Below are 23,929 nucleotides of genomic sequence, written 5' to 3'. Positions count from 1 at the left end.
AGGAATAGATATAGAGAGTTAGAATACATGGAATATGAAGGAAATGAGTACCTTATTGAAATTATAACAAGAAGGGGGAACGGGAGGCGGACAATATTTACCGGGGTCCAATGTACATGTCCTGTAACGTGGAGACCAACAACAAGTGTACAGAGTTCCCCACAGTGGATAGACTAAAGTAAGGAAAACCTCTCTCTCTAAGAGTGTCTGCGGTAGGGATTGGAATAATCCCTTAACGGAATTAAGGATGCCTCACACAAGTCAAAGGTTGGACGGCTATTGCCATCCCACCCGATGATCGTACAGTGTCATCATTGGCTTCCTGCTCCTGCGGCAGGCTGGCGATGCAATGCCCGTCGGGTAGCACTCAGTGCTACGCTTTAGCCGAGTTATTTTATTCCTTAGCCAATGGGTGCATGTGTGTGAGGGGCCTAAGAGAAGGTGCAAAAGTGAGCGTGAGTGAGGTTTAAAAAAGGTCAGTAGAGTCCATTAGGAAAACTTTAATAACATGGCTCACTGCCTTATTAAAAATTGGTGAAAATGAGGGGTATTGAGGTGTAACGATTAAGGTGATCAAGCCTCATTCAACCCTCAATCAAAGTGTGGTCGACATGTTTCATGCCTCTAAGGCAATTCATCAGGACCAAAAGTGCTCATCAACTTGCTGCAGATTCCCCAGTGGTTGAAGGAATCGAGTATACGACCTGTATTGTGTCGCGGGATTACCCTTCATAGAGGACCTCCCCAATACTAGGAAAGGAAACAAAAGGGGGTACAATAAATGATAAGGTTGTCTTAAGTATACATGTACATGTGATGATAACATGCTGGTAGAGTTGTGGTCAAGGGTCACAACCCCGGTACTGTGATAACTCGTGTCAGAGAGGTTTTATTAAAAACTAAGTGAAGGGAACAGGGGTGGAGAATATGTCCTACACACGCCATATGTGGTAAACAGTCGGGATGCATTATTTTGGTTCACATATATGGCATGCCACACCATGCTAAATCACACATGTGTGTCATGCAGGCATAGGTAGGTGTGTGCATTCACACAGAGAATTAACATTGAAGAATAACCATTAAAACAAAGTACTGCTTAGAGGTTTGGGCATATCAAAAGGTAGCACCCTAGTACTTTAGGAATAGTCCCAGAGTTACGTGTTTTGTGCCGGATCAAACCGGGGTCGGTATAAACAAGGTCTTACCCGTAGTCCCTGATTGGTGGGTCCCACAGACTGTCCTAGTGGGGCCAGAGCTGTGTGGAAGACACCTGAAAGTAATCAATATCACCGCTTGTAATGAGGTTGGTACGCGGTACAGATTCCGATTGGTAATGGTACCAGTCGGTGTTGGGCCATGGCGATCGTCGACCGATGCCATTGGTCCGTTTTTGCATGGGTACAGAGCACCTTACCTGACTCGCTGCTGGCAAAGGGCACTTCGTCACCTACCCAGCCCACATCGGAAAACTCGTAGAACAGCCGGTCGAGCCATGGTGCGACTGAGCCGCTTAAGATAACGAGTTGCGCGGGCGCCGTGATGGGCGTGGCCCGTGAGTGTTGCTAAGCAGCGTGACGCGGTAGGGTGTAGAAAGCGGTGACTACCCCGCGTCAGTGTGTTGGTAAGGGCTGGCGCCATCTTAGAACGGGTTTAAGGAAGGGTGCTTCCATGAGTTTTGCTAGAAAGCGCTATGTGGTAAGATGTAGAAAGGGAGGATTACCACGCCTTAGTAGGTTGGAAAAGGCGGGCGCCATCTTGAAACGGGTTTCTGGAAGAGTGCTTCAACGTTAGTTCTCATCGAAGCTGAGACCAGGCACATCTTCCATGTTGGCGAATGGATTTCCTGTGTACGATAGAATGTGGTGCAGAGGACTATGCCAGCCAGAGCAGTACGTGTTTAAATAGTGATTTTAAGTCAGTAATTACTGACTGAGGGTGGGCCAAAGTGGTGGAAGGTTCTCCACCATTGGTAACCTCGGAAGTTCCCGTGCAGGCCGCACGCTAGGAATTATAACAAGAAGGGGGAACGGGAGGCGGACAATATTTACCGGGGTCCAATGTACATGTCCTGTAACGTGGAGACCAACAACAAGTGTACAGAGTTCCCCACAGTGGATAGACTAAAGTAAGGAAAACCTCTCTCTCTAGGAGTGTCTGCGGTAGGGATTGGAATAATCCCTTAACTGAATTAAGGGTCCTTGCATTGATCGGTCCCTGTGGATAAATGGGTGGACTATCTGGGGGGAATCTATGGGAAGTGGCCAAGGATAGATAAAATTGCACGGCCAGATGTGAGAGAATGAATAAAAGGTCATTTTTCCCCCAGCCGCATTAAGAAGATAATATCTAGGCTAAACTTAACCCGTGCAGCCGGCCCAGATAGCTTGCCGGCAGTTATTATAAAAACAAAGCTGGAGTGGTGGTCAGAGTTCTTTGCGAATATGTTCCAGGGGATCCTTAATACAGGGATTGTGCCACAAAGTTGGAAAGGGGCAACCGTAAGACCTATCCACAAAAAAGCAGCGTAAATGCCCCCAAAAATTATAGATTAATAAACCTTCTTGACCTAGGTGAAAAAGCATTCATCAAAGTAATTCTGGGATTACTTAAGGACTGGACAGATGAAAAACAGATAGTGCCCCCAGAACAGGGAGGGTTTTAAGAGGTGCACTCAATGGTTGATCACTGCTTTGCTTTCTGGTCCATTGCACGGAAGTCGATTGAGCAGAGGGGCAGTTTGTTCTGCTCCTTTGTGGACTTCCGAGCAGCATTTGATCTTGTGAATAGGGAGCAGCTGTGGTTGACCTTGTTGGGGTATAATATCCCAGACGATCTATTGGCCTTGATCCGAGCCCTGCATACAGAAAACTGGGCACAGATAACCTTGGATGCGAGGAAAGCTTATCTCGGAAAATCCAGATTGGTAATGGACTGAGACAGGGGTGCGTACTTGCCTCCTGCTTTTTTCCCTGTTTATAGCAGACCTGCCCCTAAACTTGGGTAACGTTAGAGGGGCAAGCCCGAAACTAGGTGGAAAACATATCTCATGCTTACTATACATGGATGATCTGGTAATTATGGAACAGATGGAGATTGGTCTACAAAGAAAATTAAACATGTTTAACGAATACTTCCAAGTAAAAAAAATGTTGTTAACATGGAAAAGATCAAGATCCTATGTTTTGGCAGAAGAAAAACAAGGTTCTCCTGGTATCTGGGCACTGCGAAGCTGGGAAAAGTAACAGAAACAGATACCTAGGGATGTGGTTTGAGAGTAGCCTGCAATGGCATACACATCATGATGTACTAAAAATGAGGGCATCGGCTTCAATGACGGGATTAAAAAGATTCAATAGTGTGTATGGGGAAATGTCAGACAGACTGGTTCTAAAGGCTTATCTAGCAATGGTTCCTCCCCAATTATTTTTACGGTGCAGAGGTACTTTATCTGAGTTGCAAAAATGGGTGGGACAAAGAGGAGGGAAACATTCTGAAAAATCCATTCTCTCTACCTAGATCCCTATGGTACAGGCAGTGAGACTAGAATTGGGAATCACCTCATGGGGTCTAACAGCCTGCATGGCTTTATTAAGCTTCTGGCAGCACTTGGGATCAGGTGAGGATCAAAAAATCACACAATGGTGTAAGAATGAAATTGCAAATAGTGAGCTGACCTAGGCAAAAGGGATTAGAGCCACTAGCAATAATGCGTATTGTATGTTAAAGCTGAAGTTAAAGCTGAAGTTATGTCCCCAGTCCCCCAATTAAAGATAAATAAGGGGGAATTTAGGATCCTGGGAAAATAAATTTCTCAAGCCCAGATCCAAGATTACCTCTTGCGGAAAAGCTCAGTTTCCCATATGGCCTTAGCGAGGCAAAAGGAACTATACTATCCCTATATTGACAGGCTACCCAGTTGTCTGCTAAGGCGAGAAGTGTTAATATTAGGAATTGGGGTAAACCCTTGCTACGAGAATAAAGGGGTATAAAGCTCTATGATAAACAACAAAGGAAAATGCACCTGCACTTTAGGAACTACTTGTGATATTTTACATTTAATATTGGAATGTCAGACGGTTTTAGAAATACGAAGAGTTTTTATGTCGGATTTTTAAATGTAATGAGTATTTATGGTGACTATATTTTTTAAGTTACAAAGAGAATGAGCTATGAAAGGACAAAAGTAATGCACTGAGAAATATTCTAATGTCTACGAGCTTTAAAAATTTGTTTGTTTTAGAAAAATTTTAAATAATTTTTAAAGACTTGAGGATTATAGGCTTACAAATGTGTATTGAGAATTCTATTATTCAGACCTACTTATTTTATTGAATGATATGTTGTAAAAGACTGAATAAAGTTTTGACTGACTGCAATGCAAATGTTTTTTATAGAGTTAACAAAATGAAAGCCATATTTTTAGACTGCTTTTTACTAGTTTTGCCTGGATTGACAGAACGGGGAGGTCTAAGTGATTGCACCATAGCGCAAATAGGGCTCCGATTCATGACCTTGTGTTGTAACCTGTATTTGTTGCTATGCATCTTCTGCATAGTTCCTACTTCCCTGCTGCTCAGCCAGTGTGAGTGTGATGTAATAGAATATTGATGAGTGGCTGGTTGTGATGAATGTCATTTAGACAGAGTGGCTGAGCAGCAACAATACTGATCCTTGTGGGGCGTTACTCTTAACCTGTAACCTGCAACTAAAGATGTGATGCAGCATAAGCATGCTAACAAATAATTTTTCCCCTTAGTGGTTGTGTTATGGAATAAACACATGCCTTAACAACGCATGGCTTAACCACGGAGTCTAAACCCCAACTGCGTCTTTACCATGCATGCCTTTGCCACTCAATTTTGCAGTAAAGACATGTTTGGTAAATGGGCATGTGTGGTAAAGATCATACTCCAGCCCTTCTTCCCTAACCCCTAAAGACACCCTAAACTAAAAATCCCTACTTCACGCCTACCCCAGTCCAACTGTCCCCTCGATGTGAGAACTGCCACTATCCTGTCCCCTACCCTGAGCCCTACAACTCAGTCCCCTTAAAACTACTCTGACCCCAGCCCCCTCCCTGAGCCCTAAAACAAGCCCCTACAACCTAAAACCCAACATCAATAGCCCCGCCCTAGCCCCTTCCGCCTTAAACTCCCTTTACTGGCCCCTGCCCTGAGACCTAAAACTCCCCATCCTATCCCTGAAAACTACCACAACCCCCCCAAAATACCCCCAACCTAAATAATCTACCTGCCTCTATCCCCTGAGCCCTAAAACTCCCAACTGCTCCCTCCACCTGAAAACTGCTCTTTTCCTGTCCCCTGCCCTGAGCCCTAAAACTCCACTCACCAGCCCTCAAAACTACCCTGACCCCCTCACAGCCCTGAAAACTATCCCACAACACCTACAAACTACTCCCCACCCCCTCAAAACCTGTCTTCCCTCTCCTCCTTATCCCAATCTTTCCTCTTCCTGCTCTTCCGCCTGGCAGCAGCGACTAGACAGCGCATATGCCTTAACCACGAACATGCATGGTTAACGCATATTCTTGGTTTAGACGTGCTTGCTTCTGCCAGCATTGTTCAGCACCGCGTAGCTCATGCTGCGTGGTGAAGACTGTTTCCCCCCTTAGTCTACTCGCATTTACTCCTTTAAACGTACTGGGCCTTTTAAGATTAGATGACAAAATCAAATTAATTTACCGCAAAGGCAATGATCCTCTGATGAATCTTTCTCCACCGATAGGAGGTGTGGAAATTAGAATGTCTAAACTCCACGTTAGCTGTCCACTGCGGACCTTTGATTAACAGCTGCATCACAGATTAGATATCAGATTTAGATACTCCACTCTCAAAACCATTTTGTAAATCTAAAGAATAGCAACAGGAAGTCTTAAATTCCTAAAGAAGTTAAAACGAGTAAGGATTATACAAACCAATAGCTCTGCAGTAGCTACACAGAATAAGTGAAATAACCCTTGGATTCCTGTCGGAGCTTGCTTAGTCTTCATACAACGCAGTAACATCAATAATCACAGTCAAATGGAAGAATCAACAGAGCTCAATAATAGACTCTGTTAGATTTGGGGGTCTCTAGTTGGCATAGGGAACCTTGCGTCTAGTTAAAGTAATGGGGTACACTCCTAAAATAACCCCTGCTTACCCCCTCGGTAGCGTGGCACGAGCAGACAGGCTTATCTCAGAAGCAGTGTGTAAAGCATTTGTGAACACATACAGTAACCCAGTGACCACACTACAGACGGACACCACACAAGTTGTAGTATAAAAATAAGTATTTTTATATAGACTGATCACAAGACCATGAACAGCAAAATGATCCACAATACTGTTATAAAAAATAGCAATCTTCTTAGGAATACTTGAATCAAAGTTCTTTACGAGTCGGTTGCCTCCTCCGGCTATGGCGATGTTAACACAACAGAGTCTTGCAATTCCCGCATCGATAAGGGTCAGCACAGCGGAACAGACTCGGTCCCAGTACCTTTACTCGTTGCGGCAAGCACAGGTTTGCAACGCGGGTTTGGCAGCCGTTGCGGTTGCGTTGCAAGATGAAAGCAGTGCAGGGCGCGGTCTCCTCTCGAAGCGCTGCAGGTAGCGGTTCGGTGATGTCGTCAAGACAGCGTCGTTGAGACCAAGTCCGTGCATTGCAGGGCGAGATGTTGCTCAATGCAATGCTGGCAGGTTGCATTGCAGCGGCGCTGCCGGGTGGTGGTGACATCAGTCACACCAGTTCTGTTTCAGTGAAGCTTGGCGGTGCGAAGTGCGGTGCCCACAAGTCACGGTGCAAGCAGCGGCTCAGTGGTGGCGTTGAACATCACGGCCGGTGAGACCGCGGTTGCGTTGCAAGATGCGGGTGGTGCTCTTGGCGGTGCCATCGGTCACAGCTCCCTTTTTTCAGTAACGACTGAAACAGCGTTTCCAGAAGTGGTACACAGAAGTCGGTGAAGTCTACTGTTCCTGAGACTTTGGTCCGGAGCAAGCTCTCTCTCAAGCCCTTGGAGATCCGTCACAAGTTGATGAAAGTACACACAAAGTTCCTCTCTCCTCTCTATGGCAGTGAGGCAACCAATGCAGGCCAATCGTTCACACTTAGGGATAGTTTCTCCTCAATCTCTCTGGTTCTTCTCCTCAGCAGAGGTTTCTTCTCGTTTCCCGAAGGCAGCCGGCCTTGATCTCTTCTGATCTTGGCGATTCTGATCTAAAGTTCTGGGGTCTGGGTTCCCCTATTTATATACAGTTTCTCTTTTTTCTCTGAAGACAGAGAGGCCTTTGCCTATTCCAAACCAGTTCTGGTCAGTCCTGGAGCACTTTGTTGACAGGACTCCTTCTTTCCTTTCACAGTGAAGGCCAGGGTCATCAGATGCTCCACAGGAGGTGGAGCCAGCATTGTGGAGAGAAGGCACAGTCCTATTCATGTCCCAGGTGCAACTCCTCCCACCCATCTACATGCAGATCTCTCTATTCAGCCCTGGGCTGACTCACCCTGTCTCCTGAAATCCCCCAACCCCAGTCACTCAAACTCCAGACAAAGGAATACACAACCTAGCAGAGGCAGGCTTGGATGTTTAGACAAGAAAATACAGACTTTCTAAAAGTGGTATTTTCAAACACAGAATGTTAAAACCAACTTCACTAAAAGATGCATATTATCATTTTGAGTTCAGGCATACTACAATTTCTACCTAGTTCCCTGAGTCAGTTAGGCTTATAGGATGTAATATTCAAACTGCCCATTCTGGCCTGTGGGGAATGGTTAGCCTTGCAATAGTGAAAAACGAAGATGCTGTAATTCACTACTAGGACATGCCTCACACATCCGGACATATCCTATCTCTTATCTACAGTGCACCCTGCCCTCGGGCCTAACATATGGGTGTCTGATATGAAGAAAAGGTAAGGTTTAGGGACTGGCAAGTGGGTGCACTTGTCCAGTCAACACAACAGTACCGGACTGCACACAGGCTCTGCGGTGGCAGACCTGAGACACATTTTATGAGGCTGCTTCTGTGGGTGGCACAGCCAGTGCTGCAAACGCACCAGCAGCGTTTGGTTTACAAGCCCCGGGCACACTCTGTGCACTATACGAGGGTCTGACAAGTAAACCAAACAAGTCAATCATGGAGTCACTAATTCACACATCAATTTACCATAGGGAGCACTCGCACTGTGGTACTGGACAGCAGTGGCACAGTGCCCAAAGCATCTAACACCAGCAAAAAACATATGGGGCAACAGCAGAAAATGGAAGGGAGACCCATGCCAAGGTGCCAGGTCTAACAGACTCAGAAAAAGTTGAATAATTTGGTTATTGTATTATAGATGTAACATTCATCAAAACTAGCAATTGCCTAAGAAGTTCATTTAAAATATAACTACTTTCATAACCGTGCCAAGAATTTAAGCAGGCATTTAAATCCGCAAAAGCTACAGAGTTACACCGTCCTACCACCAAAAAGGCGGAAAGATAGTTAGTTGTTTAACAGCTCAGATTCTAAGAGGATCGTTCTAGCTGGTGCACATTAGCAAAAAGCATCAAAACCCTAGGCCACTTCTCATAGCATGAAACTCTACTAATGTACATTAATAAGCATAAGTAAACCATAAGTGCAACTTTGTTTATGTTTATTAATATTACCGTAGGTGTATTTTCTTCATCTCACATTTTAAAGTGTGCTTTTACAGTGCCTTTTCTACACTTGTCTCCATTTCATGTATCCCTGTATCTATTGTGTGCAACTTGTATTTTCAACCTTTTGTGTTCTCAATGTACAAATGTGTTGTGTATTCACTGGATCAGATACTAGTTGTAAAGTAAATCTACATCTTATAACCAGCATGTCTTGGCTAACTGTGTAGAAGAAAGAATCTTCATTATAACACTGAAGATGACTGGAGAAAGTACCTGCACGAGAAAGGAAAGTGAAGAGAAAGTGAACTTCAAGAGGACAAACAAGGAGAAGAGAGATTGAAACTTAAGAAGAAAATAGATGTTCTAATGAGGAAAAGTGGGCACCCTGAGCCCAATAAGTGTCTTTAACCATCAAACCGCCTGCGGATTGTGAGGGTGGTCTACTTAACAGTTCACAGAACAACTGAGTATGCAACATTCGTAATGAGTGAGCCGGAAGTGAGTAGATCAGCCATTTGAAGCACTTAAGTGCAACTTTATGGGACACTGTGAGTTACAGAAATGGATGGCAGCGAGAGTCTGCGGACCTCATGGGGCTTATGTTAATGTGACCCACTAGCGTTGTATAGCTGCAGGATTGCAGAGCCCCTGGGAAGCACTTAAAGGGCTGTGCTGCAACTATTGTGGTCAAGTTTGAAGGGGGCCATATGCACTGGTGAACTGTGATTTTGCCCCATCAAGTGATGGTGGAAGTGTGCAGTAAGGTGCAAGTCTGGCTGCTGGTGTTATTATTATTATTCAAACCTTACCACACGTGCAATGTGCTTACCAGCATGAGCAATGAAGCCAGGAGTAGAGCCGTCAAACCTTTTTAAGTGCCAGCCTTCTGTGAAGATAAATGCAAAAAGAACAATTGATGGACAGAATGCTGCACATTGTCAAACGTTCACCCAAGTACAGTGATCTGGGCCTAAATACATTGTTGTTTTTGCTCCGCATGCCATTCCAGTTCAGACCCAGCCATATGAAAATCAGACTTGGCCTGGTTCTCCATGGGATCAGTCAGCCCGAACTACCTGACCAGGTCTTCCCTGGACAGGAAACAAGCATCCGGACACCGTTGTTGAAGCATCACTCCTCCTCACCCAGGTTAGCTTGACTCCAGTGGCATGGAGAGCACAGGACCCATGTCTGGGCATACCCGTCCCACTCGGGGTGACAAATGCAAAAAGAAAAGTTGATGGACAGAATGCTGCACAATGTCACATTCACCCAAAGCAGAGATTTGATCATCAACCCATCATCTTTCTTGCTCCCTTTGCTGTTCCAGTTGAGACCCAGCCATATATAATCAGTCTTGACCCTGTTCTCCATGGGATAAGTTCAGCATGAATTACCAAGCCAGGTCCTCCGAGGACTGGAAACCAGCATCCGCATCATCAGCCAGGCTACCTTTTACTGAAGTGGCATGGAGAGCACAGGACTCTCGTCTGGGCATACACGTCCCACTCATGGTGACAAATGCAAAACTAACAATTGATGGACAGAATGCTGCACAATGTCAAACATTCACCCAAGTACAGAGTGGTGAGCAAAAGAATGATGGATTAAACCCAGAACCTTAGGACTGGGGGTAAACATTTGCATTAAGCCTTCCGTCCTTCAATTGTTTCTTTTGCATAAAGGACAAAGGACAAGCGACCAGCACCTGATTTGATGCCGGTTGTGCAAGTGACAATGCAAGTCAAAGTCATTGTGCATGATCATGCCGGGCTGATGTATGCTGCTAATGGTTGAAATGACTGTACGTGAGTAATGCTGATGCTATATTCCTATGAATAGCACTTGGAACCTGTACGGGCATTGAGGCATTGTACGCTCGAGCCGTGCAGCTGTCATGGTAGAAAATTCCTCTTGCAACGTGGAGACCAATGGGGAGCACAGGGTTGTTCTAATATTTACAAGGAGTATCAGATCTCATGTTTAAATTAGTGTGATGCTACAACCAAAATAAAAGTTGGATACCAGATGAACATGCAGTCCGGCATCCAGAGCAGGGAACATGCCTGCATAAACTACAGTGGACATTCCTGTCCCATCACTATTCATCTGTCCATACAAGCACTCATCCGGATCCAGCCATTCACCCACCCACAACCTTACCACCATTCATTCCTAAACTCTCAATACATCAGTCTAGTCTCTCAACCACAAACCTATCCATCCTGTTGTCCACCTATTTACCGACACAATAATAACAGAAATATCATAATTATTAAACGTGTTCAGGATAAATGGATGGATTGCCAGGTTAACCAGACCCTTAAAAGTCCAACTTCCGCATTTGACCAATCTGTGTAATGCTAGTCAAATATTTAATTTCACCACACCTCCTTTGTCTTCATTAGCCCTTATGAGAGTGTTTTCAAATACTTGAGTTCAGGACATGCAGTGCACAAAACCGTCTTCTGTTTAATTTAATAGACTGTATTGTTGCTCCATGCATATTAAGAACCTACACTACCTAAAGATTGCTCTTGACAACTAAATTTCCTTTCAGGTCACTAATGAATTAATTTTGGGGTGGTAGGCATGAATGCTCTGAGGTTCACAATGAATATTTTTGATAAATGCATCTCAATGTAGTAATGTTCTTAGGGGAAACTCTTGTACGTGTTAATGAACTAGACTTTTTTTTGAATTACTTATATTTTTCCATGATGTTTGTTTAGAGGCTCTTGAAGCCAAGACGGACCCCTATCTCAACGTTGGCTCAGCCCACCTCCTCAATTTCTGGGCTGTGCCACCTCTAGCCAGTTGTGGCTCTAATTTATGGAGTCATTAGAAGTTTAATGTTGACAAAGATGTATTATTTTTGAGACGCACTCTAAGGGTGTTTGTTACCAGCTGAGTTATTTACTGTGTCCTATTAATTGACTCTTATTACAGTTTTATGGGACACAAGTGAAAATATATATTTTGAAAGCACTAGTTTTCCTTAAACATTAAATCTGTTTGCACATTCTGTGTAATCTATAACATACTGGGTGTAATTGTAATACACTTTTAAAATAACGTTATACATACTTCCAGTGCTTTCACTTGCTGGCCAGGACTTGGTTGCACTGTAAATGCACAAGATTATTCCGACTGTGCCAGCCACGATCCAATTCTGCGGCTCATACACAGACTGCTGCAGGGATCACATTAACGAAAATGAGCATTCATTAACTAAAAGAGTGCCCACTTCATTTATGGTGTGTGCCTTATTTTGTAAATGCAATTACCTGAAGGTGAATGTCCAACAAATCAGTTACAGAATATTTTTCTCTTCTTTTTAGCCAAGTCTTCACCCCATTGTACTCAGGATCACAGGCTCCATACATTTTTAATGCACTTCAAGTGCTGACACTTACATGTGCCTCTCAGTGAGTGTGTAATGGGATGGTTTACTCAGATGGCTTATGAATGAATCCTGACTTTAGTGCAGAGCTCAAAGCAGAGTATCGGCTTCAGGGTCTTCGTAATGCATTCCTCTGTGTGTTGTCCCTCTCTTGCTCAGGGTAATAGCTTATGAGGAAACATAAGCGCCAGGTTCCAAAACTGAGTGCTGGTGCCCTCGCAGGCAACCACTGGTTCAAATTAAGCACTGAATGTGGCAGCTCATGACACTGCTCATTGACAATTTCTATAATTATGGAAAAAATGCCGTCTTTAAGAGAGAACTAACAGACTTTACCCTGAGAAACAGATGATCTATTAAAATACCAGTCGGGTGATCAGCCTACAGATGTACCTGGGCTTGAGGTGAACACACTCGCAGCCCTTTGAAAAGCCACTCGTATATTCATTGGGACATGATAAAAGGCTGCCCATGATATTGCTCTAGTGACACCTAACCCTGAAACTGCTATAGTCGAGATTGAGGTAGAGGTGGCAAGGTTTGTATCACTTTCAGGGTACTCCCTTAATTGCTGTAAAACTCAAACCGTGCGCAATGAAAACCTAATGATTAATTACACTCGAGTAGTTAGAAAGGCAACATATCTCGGAGTCTATATTACCGCTAAAATCGACAACATTGTTAATGATAATATCAAGCCTTTAGTCGCAAAACCGGAACTGGTGAGATTACAGAATTTACATCTATCTGTTATCGGCACATGCAATAGCATTAAAATTGTATTTTTTTCTAAGTTTTTATAGCTGCTGCTTGCAATCCCGCTGGAATTTACCGCCAACTGTCTAAAAAGAATTGACGATTTATTTTCCCGCTTTATCTGGGCATATGCCAAGCCCAGAAGGGCATATAAATATCTATCTTTACCTAGGGAACGGGGAGGAATGGCCCTATCAAATATAGGACTGTATTATTGGGCCACCACTCTACTATATAATCTATCTCTTATACAAGAAAAGCCAAGAGATAGCGCTACTGAAGAAGTACCAACCCCAATAGGACTTATAATGGGGATAGAAGCGTGGGGCTGGGTTTGGTCATTCTTGAATGACAATCACTACAAAAAAGTTTGATTTAAAACTTTGCAAGGGGAGCTTAGAATTATGAAATCAGTTCAGACATTGATCAGTTTGGGTCGCCTGAACTACTAGACATCACTCTGCAATAACCCCAATTTACAGGAAACTTTTAAAGATACAATCATTAAAAGATGGGGCGATGTGGGTCTGACTACGCTCAGAGCCTTTTTTTCTCCAACTGGTATGACCTCTTTTGAAAAATCTTAAAGAGTGGTATGAACTAGATCGAAGGGATTTTTTTAAATATCTGCAAATTAGGGATTTTCTAACTAAGAAAGAGGAGGTCCAATAGGCTTTGCTAACAACAATGTAATAGATAAATTAAGACAGAATAAAGATCTATCTATTGGAGTTGTGTATAATCTTTTTAATTCACTTATGTTGGATGACATGGAAGATCGGGCATTAAAGTGGAAAGCGAAGACAGGAATCCCTGAAATCTATTTTTTAAATTGGCACAGAATACTTTAATCCCGGCCCGGCTCCAGGCTCAATATTATAAATCTTGTTTTTTGCTACACTAAACCCCTAAAAAGTTCACCAAATGGGGTACCGGGAGAGGAACCCTTTGCCCCCGATGCACATTATTTCAGGCAGATCGAAGTCATATCTTTGCCTACTGTGATGCTCTAAGTAAACTAAAACAAGGGATTACCATGTTTCTCAAGGGGGTCTTAGATGTTGACTACTTCCTCTCTCTGACCTTGATAGGACTTTGGGTCCACCAGGACATGCAGGGGAAACCAGGAGAAGAATTAGTGTTTATCAGTAGGGCGATTCTTCACTTATGTCTCGCATCCACCTGGATGGATCCAAATCCTCCCCGGGTTTCAGCAGTGGCTTTCTTGTTTATTAGCAAATTATAATCTAGAAAAAGCTATTTATGCAAGAAGGGGACTAAGCTCCCGAACTAAAGGCTTAAAAATCTGGGCACAATTGTCTAGATGGATTGGAAAATAGGTAAGCTATACCTAATATACCTAATTTTAAAACCCAAGCTAAAGATAATAGAGTGAGGCCAACTCCTAGTGGGTGGGTTGGGAGGGAGGAATGGTATTTATGGGTAGCTTTAAAAAAAAAAAAGGGGGAAAAATAAATGCATAACTTTCTTTTCTCTTTTTCTTTTGCTTTCTTTTGTCGGCTCTCCTATGACACTGAAGTTTAATTGGTGCTTTTACTGTGAAAGTAAAACAGAGAAGCATTTGAAGTGGTTCCATATCTGTTTTGTACACCGAAATGGAATCAGTCTTTACTTTGCTCCAATGGAAACAGTGCTGCCCGAATTGCCAGGCCGGGTCTACACTGAACCAGAAAACAAGCAGCTGAGGACCGGTTTCACACTAGTTTGGGATAATCAGCCAGGTATTAGATTTGATGAGCCTGATTTGGATATGGCTGGGGCCAAACTAAGATGGCATGATGAACAAAAAAACTATAGACTGGGATGTGGCCGGAGTTATAATAAGTGACTGAAGTTTATAAAAATGTGATGATAGAATGCCTGAATTATTCTGTGTGTCTCCCTACATGGGATGGGTTCTGTGCACACTATGCCACTGGAACCAAGGTATATGTGACTGAAGTTCCCTAATAAGGATGAAACCAGTCCTAGGTTTCTTGTATTATGGTTCAGAGAGGACCAGGCTTTGCATTTTTGGCTGGCTGTTCCAATTAGAGCATGGTCAAGACTGATGTACACATGGCTGGGGGCAAACTAAGGTTGCGTGGTGTGCAAATATTTGATGGACTGGGACGCGGCCAGGGTAAATACTAGTGGCTGAGAATAATTTAAGCATTCCATCCATCACTTTTTCTACACTTATTTTATATGTACACAGCATATCAGATGAATATAATCTCCTGTGTTTACTTCCCATTTTTGGAGAGCATTATCCGTGTACTGACTTCTCCTTTGGGTTTTTTTGTTGTAATTATGATATGTCTTATTGGTTAACAGGATCTACCAGTAATACTTATAACCTAACTTGTTAGGGGACAATAACTAGAAGAGTGCCACCATCTCGATATCTGCACCAGGCAGTCCCAGTCACAATTCCTTCCAGTATACAAATTAATTTAAATTATTGATTTGAGCAAACAAATGTAACTATTATATTCCATTACAGGTCTTGCTCTCACTCAAGACGTTGCAGGAGCAACCTTCATGGCAGCGGGTAGTTCTGCTCCTGAATTGGTTACCGCATTTTTAGGTAATTTTTAATCTATTTTCCCATGTATGTATGCATTATTCCACAAGTGTTGAAAACATATTTTTAAATGTTGTTTTAATTTTTATAGGGGTTTTCGTAACAAAGGGAGATATCGGAGTCAGCACTATTGTTGGCTCTGCAGTTTACAACCTTCTTGGCATCTCTGCAGCATGTGGTTTACTAACTACTACGGTAAGTAGCAGGATTTTATACTTGCACCTAAAGGGACATTTTTCAAACCATTTCGATTAGTAAATTGCTTTTATTTAAAAAAAAACTTTATTTCAACAAGATTATAATTTTCAATATCCTAAACATTTACAATAAATGTATCAAATGTTCCAATGCCAACAACAATCTAATGTTCATGTACACTCAATATCGATAACCTTTTCAAAATGAAATGGATTTTAAAGAACAAAATGAAGTAATGGACAGAGGAGTCACTATATTACTCAAATAATGGGGACATTGCAGCATAATGTAGAACTGTGCAATTAAAATGAACATGCTGAGATCAACACAAACCTTATCTTCAAACACAGTAAACGAGGATCAATATCTCCAAATGTTACGGAAGCCTCTGAAAAGGATGAGAGGCATGCAGAAATGTTTTGAGTCTTCAAACTTGGGTAGGAACTTGGAACACATGAGGACTGGAAATTAAGGAAAAAATTGGGTCGGAGAAGTTGACGTTTGTAAGGAATTCAGCGGAAAATGAGCAGCTGCACTGGAAGTGGTGCCGGATTATTTTGGCAGAAGAGAATACGTTTTTGATTATTCGTAGGGTGAAGTTTAATGGCATGTGAACTGAAGGCCTCTGAGGACATGAATTAAGAATAAGAAAGAATTTGTGAAAAGGATGTAGGACACATGGGGCCTTTGGGAAGGTTTTGGTTACATAGAAGATTTGGAGTGGGATTAAGGTTGTGGTTGCCACTTGACAAAGATGGCAAGATACTCCCCATATCACAAAACCTAATTTTGGGGACATGGTCCATAAAACCAAAGGAGCACGGGTGAATAAGAGAGAGAGGAAGTTGGTGGTGGAGCATGGTGGGCATGTGTTGTGCTATAGACTAGAGAGCTTCAGCTCATTGTTTGTGTGGGATTCAATATTGAGGAGCAAAGAGATAATTGAAAACAAATGTGGGGGTGAATAGAAGGCACATAACATATAGAGGTTTCTAAAAGACCCAGGATCATTTGGGATGTTTGTTGTAGCTAGGGCACAAACTGGCGAGAGAGCGTATTATATATGAGACTTCAGATAGGTATTAGTAATGCATAGGTCAGAGATTGTATAGTGTAAACTGTGAGTCTATGAAAGAAGTGACCACTGCCCAATGGGTGGGAAACTTCAATGTCAAATAGTGACTTCATATGCATTAAAAGACAAAATAAGAATACCTTGGGCTAGTGAATATATTGCAAAAACATACAAAAGGAATCGCAGAATTTACAAGAAAGCACAAAAAATGTTGTAGCAGTGGCTCTAGAGAAACGGATGGCATTGTGAATGGATCTGTGTCAAAATTATTAAAAAAAGATTCAAACCACTCTCAATAAAGAGATACTTGATATATTATGGAAACCCTTCTAAGACATAAACAATTAAACACAATACAAGCTCTCTAAAGGAGAACCTGGTCATATATTGTATTCTTTATTGCCACTAAAACAACATGTGCATTCTCAAAAACATTATTGGACAGTGCGTAATTATCTGCTGTAATGTAGTGTCATTAGAAGTTAACTAAATTGATAGTGCTTGATTTTGATATAAAAAAGAATTCAATGTACTTGTATTAAACTGCTTTTAGACTCCTCTACTATGGAACTCTGAATGAGTGCACCAACACAGGTGAGTTAGTAAAGGCTCAGGGAGAATGTGAACACATGACCGGGTGGTTGTTGATGGGTGGGAGAGAAAATGACGGAAGGGAAGATGAGTTATTAAAGGCTTGGAGGTGAAGGGGAGAATGCTAGAAGAACAGTGATAAAATGAAAAGAAAAGGCTCAAGGATGGTAGATTTATTATGAAGCGTGGTACAAGAACCAGTAGAGAGAGACTATGGGACACAATGACTTTGGGTAAGGTTTTGAGAGGAAAGAAGGTTGGTTGTGGGATACTCTTGGAAATTAATAGAAACCTCAGTGACACACTGAGTTTGTGTAGTGTAACTGTCATTCAGAGAAGAACAAGTGAATGGAAAGCAGATAAGGGGAGGAATAGCATAATAACAAACAAATTCAGTTTACCTCTCCCTCCCTCCCCCTGAAATACAAATTTGATAGCATGGCTCCTACGTTGCAATTTTGGTTGCTATGAGGAGACTTTGATATAGCGTTTGGTTTCATATATTTCTGATCAAGTAGGCATAAGTAAACACTGGTGCAATAAACTCTATGTAGAAATTCATATAGTATCCTGTCCCACGTGATGTGTGAATGGAATATCTGGTATATAGCAAATATTCCCCTTTTTCAGCTACCATACATCCTTTTTAGGTCTCGCCTAGCGTTGCAGCGCGCATACTCTGCTCGCTCTGCGAGGGCTACTGTGATCAGGAGATTTCAGAAGGGGACTTGAAGCCCTGCCCATCTTTTGCATTGGGTCGCGTCAGCGTTTATGCTAAGCGCTGTCTTCCCATTGATACGGATGCTTCTTGGTTACCGCCCTGTCTCCCTTTTGAACGGCCCATCTGGGCTGGGTTGTCTGCTTCACGGCTGTCGTGAAGCAATTTCTTTATCTATAGGGGGCGTGTAGAGAGGATCATCTTTACAATGTCTCGCTTAAAGTGCTAATAACTTCCAAATTGCAGCTGCTGCACGTCTGTACTTGGGGAAGTGCGCGTGTCGGAGCATGATGTGTTTGCACTGCGTATAAATGCGCACTCTCTCGGTGTATTGAGCGGTAGCTCTGCTGTCTCAACTTAGGCTGGGATTCGAGCTCTACTTAAGACTTGACCACGTGAGGTTGGGGTAACTCTGTTACAATTGCCACGACATGCCCGGCGGTGATGTGCTTGGCACTGTTCTGCCGAATAAAGTAAAGCAGCATGCTTTACTTTATTCGGTTAGAAATATACAGTTATTTAATTTTTAACAAGCGTCTTAAAGCAAGCCTAGGTTATGATGCAAACACATGCCCTTACGTCCTCCTGGTGCCAGCTAGGTGGAATTGACACTGCCAACAGCCACCAGTTTGCCCTAGGCACGCTTTATGTGGGCACTGGAGTGTGAGTATACTAACTGAGGAAGAATACAATGTGCTACCAGGTTGCTTCACACAATTAGCAGCAATTTCTGGATTAATGAACGTCAGCGCTTCCTGTGCTAGGCGGGTGCAGTGAAGACGCGATTGTAGGGCTTCTTGGCTCCTGTGTTGTCAACATCAAAGCTGGTGAACATCCCCGGCAAGAGCTATGAAAGTGTTGAGAAGAAAAGATAAAAGGAATCTGTGAGACACTTACCTTCTATGTGTTAATGGCCCCGTTTCTTTTACAGTGTTGGGGTTTTTATGAGAACGTGAATATGCGTATATCATACAAATGGTGACAGTATACTTTTTTCATCGCTATGCATCCGCATGCAAACTGCTCAGCCAAACTTCACTAAATTATTCTAGCACTATCAAATTATTGCATTGTTAGATTACTAGAGACTAGTAAACTTATATTTTGCCAGAGCACCTCCGAAAAGCTTGACTGAACACATCCATTTCCCTTTTATTTGTAAAATGCGCCTCTCTTTATTTATTTGCGCGATATTTCAAATTTAACGCAGCCGCCTGGAGAGCGAACAAGATTGATTATCTTTGTTTGTATATTGGCATATTTATATAGCATATTTTTGAATGGCCTCGTAGTGCCATGCGGGCGTCCTTTCCGTACTATTCTGTAGTGCTCAACTATCGGAGCCCAGGTGGTCCATGACACTCTGTGGCTAGGTATAGTGAAGAAAGATCTTGTCATTTGTGGTTTCTATAATTTTTACCTGTGTTTAGAAAACCTGTCAGACATGTATGTGTCCTCTTGGATCTAGATTGGTGGTGCGGGTGTCCTGTGATGCACATTTATCATGAATCCAGTAATACACCATATTCATTTATTTGAGATCTTTTTTAATTTGCAAGGATTCCTGATGGGACAGGGCTGATTTAGGCTTTCATCCTTCCCTGTTAAAATCTTTATTTTTTATTCATGGTATCAAGCAGTTGGAATGCATAATTATAAAGACCTGATTAACTGCATGCAATTGAAGATTAGTCTAGGGTGTTTTTACCTCTATGGAGTCACACCTCTCTGGTCCACCCACCTGTCGCTGGTACCCACTCCTGCAGCATATTTCCTTGCATGACAAAAATGCTTGTGTTTTTTTTTGTTAACAATTTTGTCCCCCCTAGAATGCATCGTGTTGGAGGGCTTTGTTAGTGTTTATAGCTCGGTTCATATGTTACTCTCACTTCACTCTTGGTGTCTGTGTAATTTACAACACTTACACATCTTCTTTACTGCAATATTTATCACTGATTTGAAGATGTTGCAAGCCAGTCTCTTCCTCTGATATTTACAATCTAACAAGAGGTCAAGAAGGCCCTTTGTTGCAATGCAATAGATCTTGCATTTGCGAGAGTTTAAGCTATTAGTATTGTAAATGACAATGCCTTTTATTTATGTTTTAAAACCCAATAATTTGTTTATTTTGTGGATACATGTTTGACAGAACAGTCTGTTACCAACAACTCTTGACAACCCTTTCAGCAAACACCCTGTATGATTGCTCTATATTTATTAAGACTGGGCCATGTTGTGGTAAATATTTGATTTACCGTCCTAATTTCTATGCAGGTAAGTACTTTAACAAAATAACTCAATCGGAAAGAAAGAGGCAGAGTCCGTGGTGTTAGAGTTCTTAGGGGTTTTATTCCTTAAAAAGGAATGGTCATGGTACCAGATCGGATATCTTGTTCGTGCCACCACTGGGGTGCAGGAAGGGATAGAGCAATATTTTATTGACAATACATAGCTTATATACTTAAATCATACAATAGAAACCAATACAGTAGGCGTAACAGCTGAGAGAAACAAGATAAGAGCACACACGTGGTAATGATACGTAATTAGAAGGCGTGAACTAGGCGTGAACATAGAGGTGTGTGCTAGAAACGTCATATGTAAGTGTTACAAGTAGGTGGGTACTTTAGCAGAATTTGGCAATGTCAGCAGAAATCTGAGGCCTGGATGCGCGCGCAGCTGCATGACGCGTGAATGACGTGGAACTGGAGGGTGCAGGGGACTTGACATTTACACTTGCGGAAAGAGACAGAAGTCTGGCATGTCAGATCAACTCGTACCTATATCATATCTGATATCTAATGTTTGGGAACCATATTATCTAGAGGAAAAGGTCTCTGGGGCAGAAGCTATTCTATACTGACTGTGAGTGCGTGTATAAGCGTCTAAGTGTCTGCATGAGATGTGAGGGGGCATGGGCCTACCATGGTAACAGAGGCTATGAATTACTTGCACGGAGACGGTGAGGCCGGGCCCTTTGCTCTGCAGCTGGAAGATGTTTACTTGAACTAGTAGGCAGGAATGTATGTTTGAGGAGCGGAACAGATAATTCGAAGGTTGAATACAGTGTTGGCAGGCAGCAGGCTGAGCTAAGCGCCGTTAGCCGCACAGGGAGTAAGGCAGAGGTCACGGGTACAGAGACAGCCTGGGCTGAGGCTTTCAGAGTCAGAAGGCAGGAAAAAGGCTCGATGGCAGAATTCAGGGGCCTACTTCGCCAGAGCTGAAAAACGTGTAAAGTACACCACAAAAAGACGTTGGCATGGCATACTTAGGAACAGAATATTCAACCCATTCAGGGTGGATCTGAAAGAGGGCATGTTAACGTTGGACGCAAATGTATTTGCGTCTTCATAGCTGGCACAGGAGGGAAGTTACATGCACTTTAAGCTGGTACATGGAGACGGTGGGGTACACGTTAGGGAACATTTCTTGACCATAAAATTTATATTTCCTCATTCCCTCCTTGTTCCCTACGGACCCTTCATGATATATCGATTCTCATAAATCGATCAGTCTGTTCTTGTAACATTATTTGCTCTTCTTTCTTCTTTTCGCGTTTTAAGTGAAAACTGGAATGTGCAATACATGAAGTGGCGCACAGACCACAAATCGCTGGCCCACACTGTAGGCACAGGCAGCAACTGAATACTATGACAAGGGCAATGCCTAGGAAGGATAGGATCTTCCATCCCCAAGCAGTCAACGTTGTCCAGAACCAACCGGACCAAGTCCAGGTGCCTGGATTCTGATGTATCAAACTTGCAATCTTATGAAGACGTGTAATAGCTTTATATACTGTAGGCGCGTTTTCTGGAATGAAAACACAGCAACTTGACCCGATGACCTTACAAGCTCCGCCCCTATCTGCTAGGATGACGTCAATAACAAGACGATTCTGGAGAACAACAACCCGCATGGCGGACTGCTCCTCTGTTAAGTTACCTAGGGCGGAGGCCGTTTCATTCACTACTGCTTCGAGTGTTCTAGTTAATCTGCGTATTAGTTTACTATTTTGGACGGGGCCTGTGAAGAAAAAGAATCCTTTATTGAAATCTGTGTATTGCTCCCATGCCGTTTCAGTATAGTCGACAATCGGGAGATCTCTTCGGAGTCTATTCTTTACTAGATTCGTATTTCTGTGATAATCAGGAGGGGCTAGAAAAACAGGTGGCAGAAGGAATGCAATGTAACAGGTACCATCCCAATCTAGAGGTAAGCGTATGTATGCGGTATGGCCACAAACAAAATAGGAATGACGAGTAGCTCTAAAGGAAGATTTGCCTTGATCACTGAATTCGACCACGGTAGTACATTTGCTATGACCTAAGTGTACTGAACCCTTCTTTCTGACACATAAATCACCTTTGACTGGTAATACTGACATAGCAGGGAGAACTGGCGCAGCTTCGGATTCGACAGTAAGAATCATAAGGTTAATTGTATAATTACCTAATCCATATACTTCATTTTCTAGATCAGTTCCTATTCTAGTGGGAAGTCCCTTTTTGTCAGGATAACAGGCGTTAAGTAGAACTAAGTTCAAGTTTCCCCAAACCCAGTTTCCTTCGAAAACAGCAATATCAGGATCTAAGGAATTAATTATTCTAAACCATGCTCCACAAGAGCCATTGTGTGTGAACGGGTACGGAAAGAGGGGCAGAACTCCCTTGTATTTCTGGTAGGGAGGGAGTCGGCCACATATCCAACAGTTTGTAGCATTGTTAGTCTGATGGGAGTGATGTAACATACTAATGAACGTATTGTTGCGCAGCGCGAGTCTGTAAGATAGTTCGTGGGGAGGTAATTCGCTAAAAGAATGTTCGGCAGTGACATTGTAAGCAGATTGTTCACGCTTGAAAATAGGGTAATATATGGGAAGCAATATACTAGCAACAATAATCAGAAGACTTAGAAAAAACATAATCAATAATGTCACTATACAGTGACTACGGAGTGATTTACAATATGCATGTTTCTTGAGTTGTCTCTCGCTCTCTCTCTATCTCGATCTAGGGGATACATGTCAGAAACTATTTAACCGATTCACCTAGGGGAGGACTTAAACAATTAAACTGTCTGACTTGCTAGATCGAAGTTTAGTTTGATACTCTTCTTGGGGAGTTTTCTCTCTTTTTAGAACTTTGAAGTCTTTAGTATCGAGGCAGTCCTTGGAGGGGGTGGACGAGTCAGTTTCTGGCAACAGTTCATTACATTTTTTAATATGACTCGTGTGGATCCACCCCTTTCGGCCTTCCACTTTGATGGCGGTCCTCGTGGTAAGAAGGACGATCTTCGGCTCTTTCCAGCGGGGCTCCAGCGGACTTTTCCTGTCGAAGTTCCTAATTAGGACTGTATCCCCTGGACGGACATCGTGTGGCTTTACATCGGTGTTGTCGGGGAAGGCTGCAGCAACCTGTGAACGACATGATTGGAGTGCAGACATCAAGGAGGCAAGGTAATCTGTCAGCATATTACAATCGACATCGGTTATTTTCTTAGGCATGGGCGTCCCCCAAATATTCGGTGGTCTGCCAAAGACCACTTCATACGGGGATAGTCCTGATCTCGAATGGGGGACCATTCTCATATAGAACAGTGCAACTGGCAGGGCGACTATCCAGTCGACCCCTTTCTCTTTACAGATCTTTGCAAGGCGTGTTTTCAGTGTCTGGTTGTGCCTCTCTACAAGGCCAGCGGCTTCGGGATGTCGGACGCAGTGGAATTTCCACTGATATCCCAGCAGAAGGGAAACCTGTTTCATGAGCTCGGATGAGAATGGCTGTCCGTTATCTGAGTACACGACACGAGGCAAGCCGTACCGTAGGAAGAATTCTCGAACCAGCTGCCTGGCAGTGGTCGGAGCAGTGTAATCTGAGACTGGATATGCTTCGGTCCAACGGGAAAATGCACAAACAACTACGAGGACGTACTTAAATCCTCGACAACGGT

General features: G+C 42.9%; 1 protein-coding gene across 1 annotated transcript in view; it reads left to right on the top strand.

The window, feature by feature from the left end:
* The window catches only part of SLC24A5 (solute carrier family 24 member 5), a 260,856-nt gene that overhangs the window by 132,119 nt on the left and 104,808 nt on the right, over positions 1-23,929 (top strand). The window contains exons 3-4 of the mRNA XM_086959008.1: positions 15,318-15,401; positions 15,490-15,593. Of these exons, the coding sequence (XP_086815134.1) occupies positions 15,318-15,401; positions 15,490-15,593 (188 nt within the window). The remainder of the gene's footprint in view (positions 1-15,317; positions 15,402-15,489; positions 15,594-23,929) is intronic.

The sequence above is a fragment of the Lissotriton vulgaris genome, chromosome 2_1 (genome assembly GCF_964263255.1).
Source record: "Lissotriton vulgaris chromosome 2_1, aLisVul1.2, whole genome shotgun sequence".
NCBI lineage: Eukaryota > Metazoa > Chordata > Amphibia > Caudata > Salamandridae > Lissotriton > Lissotriton vulgaris.
Note: the sequence above shows the minus strand (reverse complement) of the source record. Positions and strands in the feature narration are given on the sequence as shown.